This window comes from Ursus americanus, chromosome 11, assembly GCF_024610735.1.
Source record: "Ursus americanus isolate L20-20 chromosome 11, mUrsAme1.1.p, whole genome shotgun sequence".
NCBI classification, from domain to species: domain Eukaryota; kingdom Metazoa; phylum Chordata; class Mammalia; order Carnivora; family Ursidae; genus Ursus; species Ursus americanus.
This window is the reverse complement of record NC_142137.1, coordinates 39,276,440-39,295,309: the sequence shown is the minus strand read 5'-3', so window position 1 is coordinate 39,295,309 and position 18,870 is coordinate 39,276,440. Positions and strand designations below refer to the sequence as shown.

Below are 18,870 nucleotides of genomic sequence, written 5' to 3'. Positions count from 1 at the left end.
CCTCTGCATTTTCGGTCGGGCGCAGTACACACTTTCAGTCTAGACACCAGCATGGATTACCCACCAAACACAGAGGAACCGCACCGTGTGGCATCCCGTTCAGTTCACTTCAGCCAATGTTACGGGAAAGGGACTGGACAGAAAACTATGAAACACCAGCCACTGCCCATACAGTCTGGCGAAACAAACAGATACATCAGGAACAACTTCCGTGCATGCAAGACATGCAGAAGTATTTGGAAAGTATATAAGCAGTGTGGCCCGGAGGGTGAGATAAGACTTTACAAAAAAAAAAAATGCTGACACCTGAACAGCCAGGGTTTTGAAAGATGAATAGGCCTAGGACAGTCAAACACCAGATCAAAGGGCATTCTAGATTGTGCACAACACTGACAGAAACGTAAGAGACTGCAAACGCTGGAGGAACTCATTCACCATCAGTGAAGGAAAGCTGATCTGTTGCACTCCTAAGCTTTCCAAGAAAAAAACAAGCTTTCAAATAGGAGCTGAGGAAGAAAGTTTCACCACTGCTTGTTTTGTTAAACCTCTTAGCCTTGCTTTGCTTTGTTTTGCTCTGTTTTGTTCCCTCTTAAAGAAATAAAGTAGTGTGCTGGCATAAAACTTCAGTGAGGAAAAGCACTTCAACTTTACTGTGGAAGAAGAAAACTGCTAAGTGGGCAAGGGCCAAGGAATGAATAAATGAATGAATGAATAAATGAATGAATGAAAACATAAATAAAACCTTTCTGGAATATATAAATGGAGCAAAATTAAACATTCAGTCATCATGGACCTGAAATATTAATTCCAACCCTTCTCCTCACCAACTCAATAGGAATTTACAGTATTTGGTGCCCACTATTTGTTAGTTTCCAGAAGACAGGCTCACGAGGCGCTCTCATTGGCCTCCTTTTTGAGCAAGCTCTTGCTTGCAGTTCAGTAAAAGAAAGAAGCAGAGGACAATTCACTGCAGCCCGTTCCCTCCACGGGTTGCCCACTAAAGCCTGAAGCTCGTGCAGAGTTAAATTCCAGTCAAGTTAGCCAGTGAGGTCAACACGCTTAAATAATATTACAACGACAAACAACTGTGAGATGTGAGAAACTGTCGGACAGAGGCCCTTGGTAAGAGTGTCTCATCACCTCTTCCTGTGAGCTGGGAGCGGGCGAGCTGGACTGCCTCGCCAGGGATTTGAAACGCTGAATGGGGAACGAAAGAGGGGGCAGAAGGGGGAAAGTTACCTGGGAGCTCAGGTAGACTTTGAGGCACTCCTCGCACACGGCCTTCTTGCAGCAGGGCAAGGGCTTGATGGGCTTGTCTTCCAGGCACACCCGGCACATCAGCACCATGAGGGGCACATAGGGATCCCCTACCCCACCCAGATCAGAGTAGGGTGGAGCTCCCAACAGGCTGGGCACGGAGAACGGCTCGGGCGCCAGGTAGAACTCCAGCTCGATGCTGCCGCCATCGGGGGACAGGGGGTCTGTTGGGAGGGACAGCCGGGGGCTGGGGAAGGAGGAGGGGGTGCTGGGAGCGTTCGTCACCGGCGGAGCCCGAGGTGAAGACACGGGGGGCGAGAGCTGCTCCGCGGTGGGGGCCTCGGGCAGGTCATTCTCCACGCAGAACACGGAGCAAAAAACTTGCCTCTTGGCGGGGATTGGGCGCCGCTGACCCAGCACGTCCAGGACCAGTTCGTCCGCGGCCCCGACGCGGGTCCTGGGCTCCGGCTCCTCGCCTGGGGACGCGTCCTGCCGTTCATCCCCTCCCTCGTTTCGGTCCCCAGCTTCCTCCTCCTCTTCCAGCTGCTGCTGCAAAGTCTGTGGGTTGAGGGGCCCGGTAAGTGCCAGTCCCGCGGGCTGCCCGGGCGCTCGGCTCCTCCCGTCCGGGCCCCACCGGCTCCTCTCGGGCTCCGGGGCGCTCGTGTCCGCGCAGCCCGAGTCGCTTCCGCAGCCACCGCCGCTCGGCTCCGCGGGGGCGGCGCGCGGCCCGGGATCCCCGGCGCTGTCCCCCCGCGGCCTCGGGGGCTCGGGGTGGCCCGTGGCGCCGCCAGCGGGGGCCCGCGCCTCCTGGGGCCCGCCGCCGCTCACCGTGCTCTGCTCCTCGCCCATAGCCGCCCGCGGCCCGCGCCGCCGCTGCCCATCCAGCCGCCGGGACCCCCACCCGGCGCCGGCGGGCAGCGGGGGCAGCGGCTCGGCTCGACTCGCGGCTCCGCTTCTGCTTCCGGGTCCCTCCTCCGGGGCTGGGACTCCCCGAGCTCCCTCCGGGGAGCCCGTGCTCCCGGGCCGCGGCAGGCGGGGAGCCCGGCCCGGTCCGCTGCTCCTCCTCCTCGTCCTCCGGCGCGGCCGGGGATCGCCTCGGGGGCGCCGAGGGCCGCTCGCTCCGGGCGCGGGCGCGCCCGCCCCTCATGCAGGTCGGGGCGGTGCCGGGGCCCCCGCGAGCCCCCGGGCGGGGCAGAGGGTCCGGCGAGGGGAGGCGGCCGTCAGTCCCGTGCCATAGCCGGTCCCGGCTGAGGGCCGCGCGGGACGGGCGGCCGGAGGGCGCTGGTCGAAGGGTCCAGGGGCCTGTGGCGCCGCCGCGGCGCGCACCGGGAGGTGCAGCCGGAGCGCGAGCGAGCCACCGGGGCCCCTGGGGGAGAGGCCGGAGCGGGCGACCTCCCTCTGCTCCGGCTTCACCTAGAGCCCTCCTCGCTCCCCCTCACCCCACCCCCTTGGCGCACACCTCCCCACACGTACACACGCGCGCAGGCACCCGCGCACTCACTCACACGCACACCCGAGTGGGTGTGATCTAAGAGCCGAGATGCGCTCTCGCGCCCAGAGTTCACACTCGGCCTCAACAAAACCCTCCAGAGCAGGCAGGCTGCCTTTCAGGCTACGCACGAAGTGGAACTTCCTACAAAATCACTGTATACTCAGAGCAGAAACTAGAAAACACTGGCCGCTTAGGATTTTGGTTTCTCTTGGAGCCATCGAATTTTAAATCTTCCAAAGAGGGAGTTCAGAGAAATAACGCCAGGAATTATTCGTTAAAAATGTTGGATATGCTAACTCTGTTTTCTACCTATTGTGGTGGGAAGGATCTTTGGAACTCACAGATGAGCCCAAGGTACTTTTAACCTACTCCTCCAACGGGAATCCTTTTGAGAGCTGACAAATAACTAATTTAAGATTTATCCCTTTTCCCTCCTCTTCAGTGTTCTGTTAGGAACTTTTTTTTTTAACCCTTTAAATAATACAAAATAGATAACAGGAGGTAGTAAGATGGCCTGGTCTAACGACTAAACTAGATCCTTGGTGGGAATCATGAGGAGTTAGTTCCATTAGCATAACCGTATTTATCCCCCAAACTGTTTCCAAGACAACAATTACATTTCAGCCAGAATTTAATTATGTGTTGATCTATCTTTATTTTACAGGAAGTATTAGTCACCCAGACTGGTGTGTTTTAGTTCCCTAAAGCCAATGAAAACATTTTGGGGAAGCCAACCCTTGTTTTTGCATCTTTAAAGGGAATTCAATTTACACGTTCGTATAATAGGAAGGAGTTGTGAAGTGTGTAGCATTTTTTATCTTGAAGTTGTTATTGGTTTGTTCTAAAATATTTTCCCAATCAGTTACAAATACTAGAAAGGCAACTGACTGTGCAATACTAAGAAAGCAGGGCAACATCCAAGCACATTTCTATCCTTTGTGTCTGAAGCTCAGCGGCACCCTGGAGGGATGAATCCAATCAATCAGTCGAAATGCCACCTCATTTATCAGTCTGACCCAAGAATGAAGAATTCTTATTTGGAAGAATAATGTTACTCAAGGATTCCCCCCCACCCACCCCATTTTGGCTAATTAGTTTCTTGTGAACTGCTCTCTTCTCCAAATGATACCTCTAGTGTTTAATGTTCTAAAGACAGGGACAAGAAGCCTACCTGTACTGTGCCTTTTGTGTTTGCCATCTGATAACTACTCCTCTGTTCTTTCAAAAGAGATACGAAACTAATCTGTGCTTTCCAGGTGACAACAGTAAGACTACAGTAACAATAACCAATATGAAAAAGTATAACTCCGCAGTGTCTATAGAAATCAAATACCTTAAGGTCCTCGCATAGTTTTGGGACCCCCACCCCCACACATATTTGTCATAGGTGTTCCAAGAACTTGTTCTTGCAGTGTCCACGACCTTGTTCCTTATCCCCCAGACTTCTGTCCACTGACGGTGGCTTTCCTTGCCACTGAACCAACTAGAAGTCACTTCTAGAAATCCTGAAGTCTCCCCAGAACTCTCAGCCCTTCTCCTTGCCATGACTTCACTTCTATGGGATTCATCCATCTTTGTGAAGAGAGAACCATGGCATGTTGTATCTTCACCCTCCAGACAGACTCAGACTTGCCTAAATCCTGGGCTCAGCCTCCCTGGTGTTCAATCTGGGACACTGGCAGCATGAAAATGAGTTAAAATGCAAAGTTAAAATTCCAGTCAGACCATCAATTTCCCCTGAAATGAAATGCATGAAGCACCTATAATGATTGTGATGACAGGATTCACTCTTTAAAAAGGATTGGTTGAAAACATACTTACCATAGCATAAATTTCACTTATCTACCACAAGCTTCATATTCTCAAAACTCAGACCGTCTGCTTCGCATTAGGCTGTATACAGTTGTTCGTACAACATAAGCACTGTCTGCCACTACCAGTGTGAACTCTCAATATTTTCTAACCTGCAACGAGCTGTGCACCTTCCCTAAAACCAAGACTAACATTTGGAGACAATGTCAAGTTTGAGAATTGACATAGTCAGCTGCTTTAGATCATTATTAAACATTTTTTTCTATTGCCACTTTTCTTATCCTGGCCTTTAAACGTGACTTATTTTTGGTGCCCTTGAAGATTTTTATTCAGACATTAATTCGAACATTAAAAAGCCTAGATTTATTAACTTATTAGAAAAATGTTATGAGATATCAGAAAAGCTGTGAATCGTTTTAATTTTACACATTAAAGGCAAAAGTGATTTCTTCTTGCCTGTTGTGGAGAAGAAATGCTTAACATTTAAATACCACAAAATAATTATACAGCAAATACCTGACTTGTTTTTCTGCCAGTCTTTCAAATATCCAAACAGGCAAAAAGAAATAGAAATCTTTTAAGTTTTAAAACAAATTCATTTCCTGGGGGTCTGAGTGGCACAGTGAGTTAAGCACCCAAGTCTCTGTTTTGGCTCCGATGGTGATCTCAGTGTCCTGAGATCAAGCCGCCTTTCCCATGTGACTCTGCACTCAGCGTGAAGTCAGCCTAGACTCTCTCTCCCTCTCCCTCTGCCCCTCACACCCGCTTGCTCTCTCTCATTCTCTCTCAAATATATAAATAATTCTTTAAAAACAGAACAAAACAAATTCATTTCCTGAAGAGCAATGAACAGGATGGAATAGTCTTCTAGGTCTGCTTTTGAAAGACACAGTGGAATGTTGGTCCTCACTTTCCTGTTCTCTCCTCTTCAACCATGGAGGAAGTGAACCTGGAACATGAAGGGAGAGGCCATCAAGAAGAAAAGAAAGGGACACAGTTGTTTCTCTTTCTTTTTCCACCCTAAATTCCCTAAATCCAAATAGCAGGCTTTTATAAGATGAAGTTAAACATAAAACAAAACAGTGTATTCCTTCAACTTATAAAATAAAAGCCTAAATGCTTGGAATACAGAGAAAATCAAGAATAAAAAGGAGGACAAGGAGGGTGGGGAAAGGAGGAAAGGGAGGAAACAAAGAAGGAAAGAAGAAAAGGAAGAAAGGAAGGAGGGAGGAAGGGAAGGCAGGGAGCAAGAAATAAGGGGAAGCACTTTAGCTATTACTACCCAAAATAAAACCTTACACTACTCTCCTGTATTGAGATATTTCGTTCTAGTGTTTGCATCCGTGTGTATAAAAATAACTAAATGATAAATTCTCTTTTTCTGCTTTTTCTTCACTTTGTAATATATTCTGAATATTTTCTTTTTTTTTTTAAGATTTTATTTATTTATTTTTCAGAGAGAGAGAGAGCACAAGCAGGGAGAAGGGCAGGCAGAGGGAGAAGCGGGTTCCCTGCTGAGCAAGGAGCTCAATGCAAGGCTTCATCCCAGGATCCTGGGATCGTGACTTGAGCTGAAGGCAGACGCTTAACCAACTGAGCCACCCAGGTACCCCTGAATATTTCCATATAATTAAAACATCTGTACATCATCATGATTCATGACCATATAGAATTTTACTACATACCTGCATCATAATGTATTTAATCAATTCTATTTTATTTTTAAAATTAGATTATTTATGACTTTAAGATAAATAACACTTGGGGGTGCCTGGGTGGCTCAGACAGTTAAGCGACCATCTCTTGATTTCAGCTCAGGTCATGATCTCTGGATCCCTGCATCAGTCAGGCTCACCACTTGGCAGACAGTCTGCTTCTCTCCCTATTCCTCTGCCCCTCCCCCTGGTCACAAGCTCTCGCTCTCTAAAATAAATAAATAAATCTTTAAAAAAAATTTTTAAAGCTATATAACACTTAATATATGTTAATATTTCTTATTTCTATTAACATATAAACTCTGTTACATTCCTAATATACCATAGCATGAAGTCTCAAAAAATTAAATTGCTGCAGAAAAGGGTAGATGTACTTTTGGGGCTCTTGGCGCATATTATCACAGAAACTTAGCACCAATTTATAGTCCCATCAATAATGACGCTATGAGAGAATCTACTCTCCTATCTATTCTAAGGAGATTTTTTAAAATTCAAAATGCTATAAATAATATCTTGCTTGTTAATTAATGAGTACATTCCTTTAAATAAAAAAGGGTGAGATCAAATATTAACTGTTGATTCCCCTTTAGATATTTACAATTTAGCAGTACATCGATATGATTCTCTATTCCTGAAGTTATGGTTCTGACAGCTTCCTTTCCTCATCTTATTTTTGAATTTCCTCTTTGCCTCTTCCAGTGACAACAGTGGTCTAAAAATGTTCAAGATAAACTCAGCCATAATTAATACCTCTAAATCCATCATGCCAATCCCTCATTTCCAAAACACAGGTTCATTTACTTGAGTGCAGAAACTCATTCCCAAATGAGTACTGTGCCAAGGAAATCCCATCTCTCAACCCATGCCATGGAAGCTCTTTAAATTAAGACAAAAAGAGGTCCACTAACAACTTGACCCTTCCCGGACAGAGAACCAGTTCCCTCCTCACTGAAGGAGTCACCAAGACTTTGAGGTTTAAAGGCAACTCAAAGTTTCCACTATTATGGCTTTGGTTTACCAGAAAGATGTCAGCCTAGGCTCTGCATATAGAAATCCCCAATCTCCTCTTCCCAAGGCACATAGTGACATGAATAGAGAGGCACGTTCTCTCTTTTCCCCAGCTTCTCTTTCTAAAAAGGGTGTCAAGTCACAGCCTTCCCCGGACAGGCTTTGTTTATAACAGAAGTCAAAAAAATTTACAGCCTGGCTCCTCCCTGGCCCTGAGACTGGAATGCTTCATTGGTTCGGTAAGCAAGAGCAAGATAAATCTCTTTCTTCCAGTACCATCGTTGCTAGGTAATTCACAGTGAAGGAAATAATTTTGTTCAAACTAAAGGATAATCAAGCATCAAAGTAACAGAGCCAAAGATGCACTCGTACAAAGCAACACTTCAGTTCTGAAGAGTAGAGATTTTCTTAGCAAGAGGAAATCTCTTCCAAATTAGGGAAGAAGTAAAAGGTAATTCAGAGAAGGTTTGTTTAGAACAATGAGAAGTGCTTACAAAACTATGTTAAGTGAAAGAAAAATGTAATGTGTGATACGGTTACAACTAGGTAGGCATGCATATTATACAATAAGGACAAAAATAATGGAAGTTATGTATAAGGTTGATGTTATAATTCTCCTCCTCCTGAAATTTCCAAAATATTGTTGCTTTTAGATTGGACAAGAGAGAAAAAGAAGATTTTTTTTTTAAAGTGTGAAATTGTTTCATCCTAATGAACAGAGGAATAAGCTTGGTATTAACAGATGTTATTTGCACGTACACTTGTGACAGGTAAGGTAAGCAAGTTTTCCTATTCGTGTTACAATTCAATTTAAGAAACATTTTTTGAATGTCTGTTAGACCCTATGTCAAACTCTGGAAAATTCAGTTTACTAATTTGTTCAATGGAGAAAATAATCCTTTCCCCAAATTTTCCTTCATTATTAACTTTAAGACATCTGTGAAACACTTGAAACTGTCCAGAGCATATATTGCCTGTCTATGGAAGTCCAGTTGCTAGTATTCGACACATATTTACTTTTCAACCAAGCATCTTTAAAGGACAGAAACAATGTCCGAATAGTCTTCTGTAGTGACTTAAGCATGATGTGGAACTATGGTTCTGAAATTATGTGCCAAGTGGCCCTGAGGCACAGCGGCAACCTCCTAGGGGCACCGTGGAATTTTAAAATTCTTGGGGCGCCTGGCTGGCTCAGTTGGTGGAGCATGTGACTCTGATCCCAGGGCCATGAGTTCGAGCCCCACATTGGGGGTAGAGATTACTTTAAAAAAACAAAGTAAAATAAAATTCTTCAGGGAATCACAGCATCGTCTCTTGGACACCATGCAACGTACTACTGTTAAGTTGTTTGGCCCTAATTACTATTAGGGATTTCTTTGTGCCTAAAGAACACCACGAAAAAGTACTGAGACACCCTGGTGTCATTGAGAAAGCTTGGAAGCTCAGATGGAAAACCTTAGGCAGGAGCGGAAAACAACAGGATAAGCACCTTAAGCTCTTAGAAACTTAAACTTTAAATTTACAAGAAACACTTACGTAGTAAAGGATTAACCTTGCCTAAAGAATGGTCCCTGCCCCAGCTCCTAGGAGTAACCTTCCTGTGCTGTCTGCAGGAAATGAGTCTCTTTGTTTACCTGGAGTCCTTAGGTCATGCCACACAGTCTATGTGAATGGTGTTATTTATGGTGGGGGCCTTGGGTCATGTGATAGCAATTTGACCTCTGGAGGGGCTGGGAACTAAGGTTAATCACATGGGTGGTTAGCCATGTGTACATTGCTGACTTCCAATAAAAACCCTGGACACCAAGGCTTGGTGAGCTTTTGTGGTTGGCAGTATTCCATTTACGTCGTCACACATGGTTGCTGGGAGAAGTAAGCACGGGTCACACAATCCCCCTGGGAGAGGACAGCTGGTGCCTTCATGCCTGGTCTCGCCTAAGTGTGCCTTGTATAGGTTTGCCTCTTGCTGATTAATAAACCTTTACTGTGAGTAGACATGTTTGCTGGGTTTTGAAAGTCCTTCTAGAGAATCAGTGAAACGAAGGTGGTCTTGGGAACTTCCTGAACTACACCACAACAAAAATGGAAGTTCATTAACTTTTACAGGTTTTCATTTTCCTTGTTTTCTCAAGCAGAAAGATGTCATTGAGCAGGCATAGTATCAATTAATGCACAAATAAGACAAGTTTAATTTAAGAAAAGAGAAATTGGGGTGCCTGAGTGGTTCAGTTGGTTAAGCATCTGGCTTCAGCTCAGGTCAAGATCTTGTCCTGGGATCGAGCCCCACGTAAGGCCCTGCACTCCCTGGGGAGTCCGCTTCTCCATTTCCTTCTGCCCCTCTCCCTTCTCCCCCCTCCTCACTTGTGCTCTCTCTCTCTCAGATAAGTAAAATCTTTAATAAAAAGAAAGATTTATAAAAACAGAGAAATGTATTACCTTGTTCTTGTCACACAAGAAAGTTGATTTCCTTAGATAATAGAGATAAGTAATGAGCCCTTTTGATTTGCGGCCTGGTTGAAATTGGCTTTGACATTTTGGTTACAAAATCTAGGAAAGGATGAAATGATTCTGAAATTTTTTAAGCAGACAGCTTAAGCTCTTCAGTTATATTTACTTTTAAATTGTAGAAAATAATTATCTATTTATTTCTTAACACACTTGCTCCCACGTTGGAATGGGAGAACCCAGCTGCCTTTGGGGGTCGCTAAATATCGCAAGCTGTTTCTCAAACATTGTGGAATCAATAAAGCTCAAAATATTTCCTCAAATACTTTTTAAAAATTTCTCAATATGCAAGTATCTTAAAAAGCTTTTCATTCACATGTTGCTAAATCATTTACATTTTACTTTTTCTTATCTTTACAAGACTTTGGAGTTGTGGTTACGAGCTTTATGAGAATGATGGCTTTATTCCATGATTATATAATGGGAAAGCTCCAGACTGAGCAAATTTATATTTGTATCCTAGTCCTACTTTGCCATTAATTGTCTGTTTCTAGGCCTCAGTTTTTACTTCTGTGAAATGGGCAGATTGAACTGGTTGGCTCTAAATTTCATTTCAATACTAAAATTATCATTTTCAACTTAACCAATAAATATGAATCCCCACTTTGTGCACATTGTTGTGAAATATCGAGGTGAACAGTTATAAATGATGACTATAACTCAATCCATGCCCTGAGGAATCTCTCAATTGAAAAGAGAAGACAGATGTCTAACTACGACACCAGACAGATTTTGGTGGGTGTGATTGTAGAACTGTAAATTCAGGAATATTGGAGCTGCAGTGCAGGGAGTTTCTGCCTCGGTGGATCACAAAACGCTTCATGGAGGGCCTGGAAGATGAGTTATATTTTACAGTTGGAGAAGGTGGTAAGGATAGTAAATGTTTCAGTAGAAGGAACTATCTGAGCAGACACATGATGGTACAACACATGAGGGTACCTTGAGTGGCAGCTGGTGGTCCTGGTGTCTGATCCTATGTGGCATGTAGAAGCAGGACAGGAGACGAGGCAGGAAAGATAAGCTGTCCCAAAATTTTTAGCGACTTTGCATTGGATAGTTCTACCTGTCCTTTTAACTCCCCTTCTGCTTTTGTGTACTCTCTGCCCCTGGTGGCTGACGCATAGGGACACATATCAGTGGCCTCAATTGTCCTCTGCCTTCCAATAAAGTTCAACCAAGGGGAGACACTGGCAGGTGATCAGAGGGTTGGAGTGTTTATTCTTCTGGCTCTCAATCCGCCAGGTCCCTGTAGGTCTGCAGCTCTCCATCGAACGTGATAAGTGCTATCCTCTCTGGGTTCTGAGAGTTTCTCCCTTCAGGCCAAACGGAGATGTATTAGTTTCATAGGGCCGCTGTAACAAAGTACAGGAAACCGGGTGGCTTAAAGTAACAAACATTTATTGTCTTAAGTTCTGGAGGCTAGAGGTCTGAAATCAAGGTGTCAGCAGGGCCATGCTCCCCCTGAAATCTGTAAGGGAGACTCCTCCCTTGCCTCTTCTAGCTTTGTGTATTTGCAAGCAATCACTGACTTTCCTTGGCTTGTAGAAGCATCGCTTCAATCTTTGTCTCTGTTGTCACATGGCCATCTTCTCGCTGTGTGTCTCTCTCTATGTCTCTTCTCTTCTTCCTAGAGGGACATCAGTCATAATGGATTATGGGCCCATCCCACTCCAGTCTGTCCTTATATTAACTAATTACATCTGCAATGATCCTGTTTCCAAACACAACATTCTGAAGAACTGGGGGTTAGGACTTCACATATCTATTTGGGGGATACAATTCAACGAATCCTGAGATGTAAGGCTCTCCGCAGCTGCTAATCCCAGGGTACTGTGCTATCTCTTATGCAAGTCCTACACTCTGTCCACACCTTTGTAATTGGTTCCATTACTAAGCCCTCCTCACGTTACCCAGTTTGTGCCATCCGTTTTCTTTAGAGATTCTGATTACGGAGATTAGATTGTCTTGACAATGGTTTGATTAGGTATTGTGTTTTGTTTTAGATAGTGGGATATATTTAATAGGAGAGTAATGATCAGTTCTAGGTTTAAGAAAAATAGATAATGTGGCAAAGTAAAATATGCATTTGAAGAAAGAGACCCAGGAGGTGAGACATGAAGTAGAAGCCTCTTGTTACACTGTCATGTTGAGATATGATGAGGTCTAAAGTGGGAAGGAACACTGGTGGCTTCCTATATTCCGGAGTAAAATCTAAAGTCTTCCTTAAGGCCACTCATATGACTCCCCCTTTTCTCATACCACCCCTGCCTCACATCTCCCCCTCACTCACTATACAAATTCTCACTGGCCCTTTGCTCTTCCTCAAATGTCCCACTCATACTCTTACCCCATGGCCTTGATCCATGTTCCGTCTGCTGGGGATGTTCTTGCTCCTTGTCATATGCTCGGCCCCTCTCACTTTCTTCTGGTCTTTGCTCAAAATGTTCCTCTGTCACTGAGGCCTTCCTTAACCAGCCTCAAAACCATACCACCACCTTCAGATACTACGTCCCCAGTCACCTCTTGCTCTTTACTCTGTTACATACTCTGTATGAGTACTCATAGTACTTGTCAAGTGACATAGTATATATTGATTTCCTTATTTCTTTTTTTTTTTTAAGATTTTATTTATTTATTTGACAGAGAGAGAGACAGCCAGCGAGAGAGTGAACACAAGCAGGGGGAGAGGGAGAGGAAGAAGCAGGCTCATAGTGGAGGAGCCTGATGTGGGGCTCAATCCCATAACCCCGGAATCATGCCCTGAGCCGAAGGCAGACGCTTAACTGCTGTGCCACTCAGGTTCCCCTGATTTCCTTATTTCTTAATTGTAGCCCCCCTTTTCTTAGATTTTAAGTTCCATGATGACAGAGTATTTCTTTTTCTATGTGTCTGCTATTCTGCCCCAGGGGATAGAGCTGTGCCTGGTACATAGTAGGTGCTCATTGTTTATTACATGGTAGTGACCCTTAGAGATAGAATCTGTGGGATATGGCAAAAGATATAATGTGCTGAAAGGGGACAAAAAAGGATTAAATATGGCTCCAGGTGTTTTTTATTTTTGGGTTCTTTCCCCCTGATTTCCTACAGGTAATTTTGTGCCTTTCTAAAACAGGAAGATTTGGTAGCCTAATTTAGTTATTTTTGCATTTTACATTTCAAAGAAAAAGTTAATCTTTCATTTTCAATGTCATTTTAAAAGTCCTAATGTTGGTCATAGAAATCAGTAATTCCTATGAGAAATGTGAATAGGCTCTGACTCATAAATACATTTTTAAGATGGTGTTTCTCTGACTTGTATTCTGTTATTCTATCAGCAGATTCTATTGATACTATTCTGGCTGGGGTTGTGGCTGGAAATTCTAGTGCTTTTTTCCCCCTTTCCCTTGACTTCATATAACTTATGATGCCTATGCCTCATCAGTTGACTCAGTGCTTCCTTTTATACATCAAATAGTTAAGTTAGAGAATTAGTCAATGCGTTTAACATCATTATCCCTCTTGTTCTGTGATGCATGATATTTGTTATTTAATTACTTGCTTCCAATTTTAGACATGACTAAAAGGTAATGTGAAATTACGACTCAACAATGGTCGATGGCACAGGCTTTCCAGTACCTAAGAAACCGTCCAGCGTCGTGCCGGCACTTCTCAAAATGACGTCTGTGGATGAAATTCTACAGGCATATGGGGACAGAAACTGCTGACCTCTCGTTGTCAGAGTGAGTCATGGATTTGCAAAACCTCTCAGACCCTGTGCTTCAGAGAGGATTTATGTTATTATTTTAAGAATAGAATAATCCTTTTACATTCATATGGAAAATGAAGTAATAAAATTAGGATGATTTTTAATGTTACCAGTGAATAAGTAACTGTCAATGAACTTGAATCAAACAAGACTTGACTCTTGGGAAACTACTTTCTTTGTTTCCCCCAGAAAATATGATTAGTAAAGTATTTGAAGTCTAGATGTAATTGTTACTATATACGTTCTTTAAAATGCAACAGGGAACACAGAGAGTGTATGATGATTCGTTTTATTTACAATACTCACTTGAAAGACTATTCAATGAATGTTAAAAATAGGAACTTAGAAATTCAATTGTTTATTTAAAAATGATGTTAAAATTAAATTATTTTTAAAAAGTCAAATTATGGCACATTCCTTGTTAGGGAGGATTATGGCTGTTGGTTTCATGCCATTTTTCTCTAATTCCAAAGCAGCCAGATTAGTTTTGCTAAGGTTAGCTTTGGAAAAGTATTATGAAGTAGACAGTCTGTGCGTTGGTGTTTCCTCTATCTTGCCCTGCTCCATGGTATCATTGCTGGGATCTTATGCTGGTACTTGGAAAACAGTGTCGCCCATATATTAATATGGCTCAGAACTTTCCTCCATTATTCCCTCTATCAAAGCTTACATTACCTATATCCAATTCCGTTAGGCCTTTGTGCTGCCCTCCAAATGACAATGGGCAATTATTGTCATTAATAATAATACCACACATATCTGTAGCATGAATTAGTGTGTTTTCATGTGTATCATGCCATATAATTCTTCAACATTAGACAATAGAATGTCTAATGTACAGAAGTCAGCATTCTACAGCCCACCACTTGCTTTTTTTACAGGTCCCAAGCTAAGAATAGCTTTTATATTTTTTAAGAAGCTATTTTAAAAAAGGAAAATATGAAACAGAATGCAGCCCACAAAATCTAAAATGTTTACTATCTGCCACTTCATAAAGTTTTCCTATCCCTGAATTAGTGTTATAATCTTTATTAAAAGATGATTAAACAGAGGCAAAGCTACATAGAGGTGAAGAGCTAGAAGCCCTTTGACTTTAAATCTATTTTTAACTAGTGCTCTTGCTTGTGTGCTCTCTCTCTCTATTTCTTTTGCTTAGAAAGGAGTGAGAACAGTTACTCCCTTCTCACTAACCGTAGCCTGAGATTCTGCTGACCTCACCCTGCTTACTTACCTGTCTCTTTGAAGCTGTATTAGCGAGAAGGCAATGAAATAGATAAACAAGACAAGGGGACAAGAAAGGATGAGACTATGAGAGAGTTGCTCTAATTTTTGGAAATCAGCATTTCCAAAAAAGAATAGGAGTGATACTTCCCCTTGCTTTCCCTGAATTCAAATGTATCTTGAAAGTATAAGCAATTAAAATAAGAAAGATGAGAAGTAGGAAGAAGATGAAGAATGAGTACTTACTGGATGCTAACTTTGTACCAAGAACTCTGTGATGTGCTTTCATAAATACTATCTAATTCAATTTTCAATTTATATCAGTATTGTCCTATGCATATCAACTACTCAGAAACCCTCTGTGATTCTTAGCAGCTTATGAAATAATATGGTCCTAAAGATATCCAAGAGAAAGAGTGGATAGAATTATTAGTATGTAGTGATATACTACAGAAGTAAAATCATTAAGATATGGTACAAATAACTCTTTTTAAAGTTTTATTTATGTAAGTAATCTCTACACCCCACATGGAACTTGAACTCATGACCCAGAGATCAAGAGTCACATGCTCTTCCAAATGAGCGAGCCAGGCGCCCCTGATCCAAATAGCTCTTCTTGGACATGCAACATTAGGAAACTTTGTTTAGGGCACCTGGGTGGCTCAGTCTTTAAGCGTCTGCCTTCGGCTTAGGTCATGATCCCAGCCTCCTGGGATCGAGCCCCACATTGGGCTCCCTGCTCAGCAGGGAGCCTGCTTCTTCCTCTCCCACTCCCCCAGCTTGTGTTCCCTCTTTCACTGTCTCTCTCTGTCAAATAAATAAATATAATCTTAAAAAAAAAAAGAAAAGGAAACTTTGTTTAATTCCCATCTGTGTTAATATTTAAATCACATAATCATTTGGTCTTTATTTTCTCATTTGCATAATTAGAGGGTTTACCTGGATCACTTGAATTTATTCCATCTCTAAGGGCTATAAATTTGAAATACTACCACTGCCTAAACTATAGATAATTACATCTTTTCATGCCCAAAACCTACCAATAGTTAAGACAGTAAAATGCGACCGGGGGGTGGGGGGGGTGGGGGTGGGTTTAGGACGTTGACTCTCCTGAAGGCAGTGAAAGTGAACTGAAATTAAGTTCAATAGAAAATACAACTGTTTGAAATACTTATCCACTTTCCTTGACATGGTAGGCACTATACATGAACTATTTCTCTTAGAGACTTAAGAGTTCTATGTGTTTTTTGGGGCGCCTGGGTGGCACAGCGGTTAGGCGTCTGCCTTCGGCTCAGGGCATGATCCCGGCATTGTGGGATCGAGCCCCACATCAGGCTCTTCTGCTATGAGCCTGCTTCTTCCTCTCCCACTCCCCCTGCTTGTGTTCCCTCTCTCGCTGGCTGTCTCTATCTCTGTCGAATAAATAAATAAAATATTAAAAAAAAAAAAGAGTTCTTATGTGTTTTTAAAATTTCAAAAACTTACAACCAAGTTTTGCTTCTATAGTCATGTGAGTTCCTAGTGGAGTGACCCTTTCTTATATAATAGCTGTAAACTCTAAATTAAAAACAAAACCAAAACAAGCTACAACATAAAGACCAAAAAAAAAAAAAGTACCTACCTGAAGTCTCTGGACTATCAGCCAAATCAGGTGATTCTGGAAGAGAGTTGACATTGAAAGAAGGAACTGGCTCATGATGAATCTCCTGTTTCTATGTCTTGGGCCTAAGGACAGACCCTTGTCTATGCTGTACAAGGTGGCAGAAAATCTGTTAGAAAACTCAGAGGTTTGAATGACCAGAGGACTGTTGAGTGCAGCATCAGCTGGCAGAAAGTGAAGGGGAAATCTCATAAGGAGACAGCCAGAAGGGTAAGTCACAAATTCCATGTAATCATTCCTCCAAAATCTGGAAAACCCTGAAACACAGATGCATGGGGCAGACACTGAGCAGCCAAGCTAAGGATAAAATAATTAAACTGAGATGGAAGCTCTTACAAAGTGCTGCATTTATAGTTTTAATCCAGCCAAGTTAATTACCTGTTAAAACAAAACCAACAAGCAATTAATAAATATCCAAATCCAAATATCTCTAAATACCAACAATTTGGAATAATATAAAGAATTGAGAATTTCTGCATCATTCCCAATATTCAGGATGCAATACAAAATTACTTGACATGAACAACAAGGAAAATACGACCCATTTCAGAAGATGAAACAATCAATACAGACCAAACACAAGATAATGCAGATGTTAGAATTGGCAGACAATGACTTTAAAGTAGATACTACACTTAAGCTCAATGGGATAAAGAAAAATCTTCTCCTAATGAATTTAGAAAACTAAGTAAGAGTACAGAAACTACAAAACAGAACCAAATGAAAATTCTAGCTGAAAAAATATAATATCTGAAATTTTAAAGTTCACTGTATTGGCATAACAACAGAATGGAGATGACAGAGAAAAGAATCAGTAAAACTTAAAGATAGATAACTAAAATTTATTTAATCTGTAAAAGAGGGGAAAAATTGAATAGCAAAAGCCTCAGGTACTTGTGGGACAATAGCAAAATATCTAATTTGCAAGTAACTGAAGTCTCAGGAGAGGAGAAAGTCTTAGAGATGAAAAATATTTAAGGAAATAATGTCAAAAAATCCCCCTAATTTAGCAATCAAATATTTCAGCAAACCTTCAGCAAGATAAATAAGAAACTATGCTCATCATAGTAAAATTGCTGAAAAGCAAATATAAGAGAAAAATTGTAATCAGAGAAAAATGATATGTTACACACAGGGGAACACAGTTTCAAATAATCACTGACTTATCTGAAACTGTGGAAGCCAAAAGGTATTGGAACAACATCTTAAAGTGTTAAAACAACAATATGAAACTGTCAATCCAGAATTGTATAGCCAGTGAAAATATCCTTCAGGATAAAGCTTAGGGGTGCCTGGTTGGATCAGTCCATGGAGCATGTGACTCTTCATCTTGGGGTTGTGAGTTTGAGCCTCACATTCGGTGGAGAGTTTACTCAAAAATTTTAAAAATCTTTTCAAAAAAAAAAAAGAAGAAGAAGAAAAAAAAAATAAAGGTTAAATCAGAACATTTCAGATAACAGAAAAAAAAGAGAAATTACTACCAGGAAACCTACAATACTATAAGTGATCATAAAGAAAGTTCTTCAGGCTGAAGAGAAATGATACTAGAAATCAATCCCTAAGCTGATGAAGGCATTAAGAACTTCAGACATGTGAAGTGTTATATCATTTAAGATAAAATATTTTTTCTTTTTATTTCTTTTAAACTCATAGGAGTGTTTAAAGCAAAATTACAATATTGCTTTCTGGAAAATATCTTTTATTCTGAGTTTATTCTCTTTTTCATTTTTAGTTTTAAAGTGTCCTAGCTTATAAGACAAGAGTGTCCACCTTCACCATTTCTGTTCATTATTATATAGGAAGTGTTAGCTAGTTCAATAAGAAAAGGAAGAACTATCAGGGGAAAAGAAGTTAGTTAGTCTTTATCCACAAATAACACAATTGTTTACAAAGAAAATCCTACAAAATCTACAAAGAACCTTTTAGAAGTAATGAGCATATATAACAATATCATAGGATCCAAAATTACTATGTAAAAGTCTATTGTGTTTTTATGTATTAGCAGCAATTAGAAAATGAAATTAAAAAATACTTTTAAATAGTGTTAAAAACATAAAATACTTGGTAGGAAACTTAACAAAAAATGTCAAAGACCACTACATTGAAAATTACAAAATATTGCTGAGGCAAATTAAAGAAAAACTAAGTAAATGGAGAGATATACCATGTTCATGGATTCTAACATGCTGTATTTTTGAGGATTTAATTCTCAATGGATTTAATACAATTTTTAATTTAATACAATTTTAATCATAACCCACATTTACTACAATTTTAATCATAACCCAATGGCTTTTTTGGTTTTTGGTAAAAATTAACAGAATGATTTAAAAAGTCATATGGAAATGCAAAGGACCTGAATATGCAAAGCAATATTGGGAAAAAAAAAAACAAAAACAAAGATGAAGGACACATATTACCTGATTTCATGACTCACATAACTACATGATTCTTA

The 18,870-nt window shown here is 41.5% G+C and overlaps 1 protein-coding gene and 1 long non-coding RNA gene across 2 annotated transcripts in view; one reads left to right on the top strand and one right to left on the bottom strand.

Annotated features, from left to right (window-relative positions):
• Positions 1-2,194, bottom strand: part of RNF217 (ring finger protein 217) — a 126,995-nt gene extending 124,801 nt beyond the window's left edge. Inside the window, exon 1 of the mRNA XM_045798597.2 lies at positions 1,240-2,194. Within this exon, the coding sequence (XP_045654553.1) occupies positions 1,240-2,106 (867 nt within the window). The 5' untranslated portion in view covers positions 2,107-2,194. The remainder of the gene's footprint in view (positions 1-1,239) is intronic.
• Positions 1,704-18,668, top strand: LOC148109269 (uncharacterized). The gene is made up of 4 exons (XR_015726100.1): positions 1,704-1,834; positions 6,019-6,167; positions 7,938-8,054; positions 13,340-18,668. It is a non-coding gene; the product is annotated as an uncharacterized LOC148109269 (long non-coding RNA).
• The last annotated feature ends 202 nt before the right edge of the window (positions 18,669-18,870 follow it).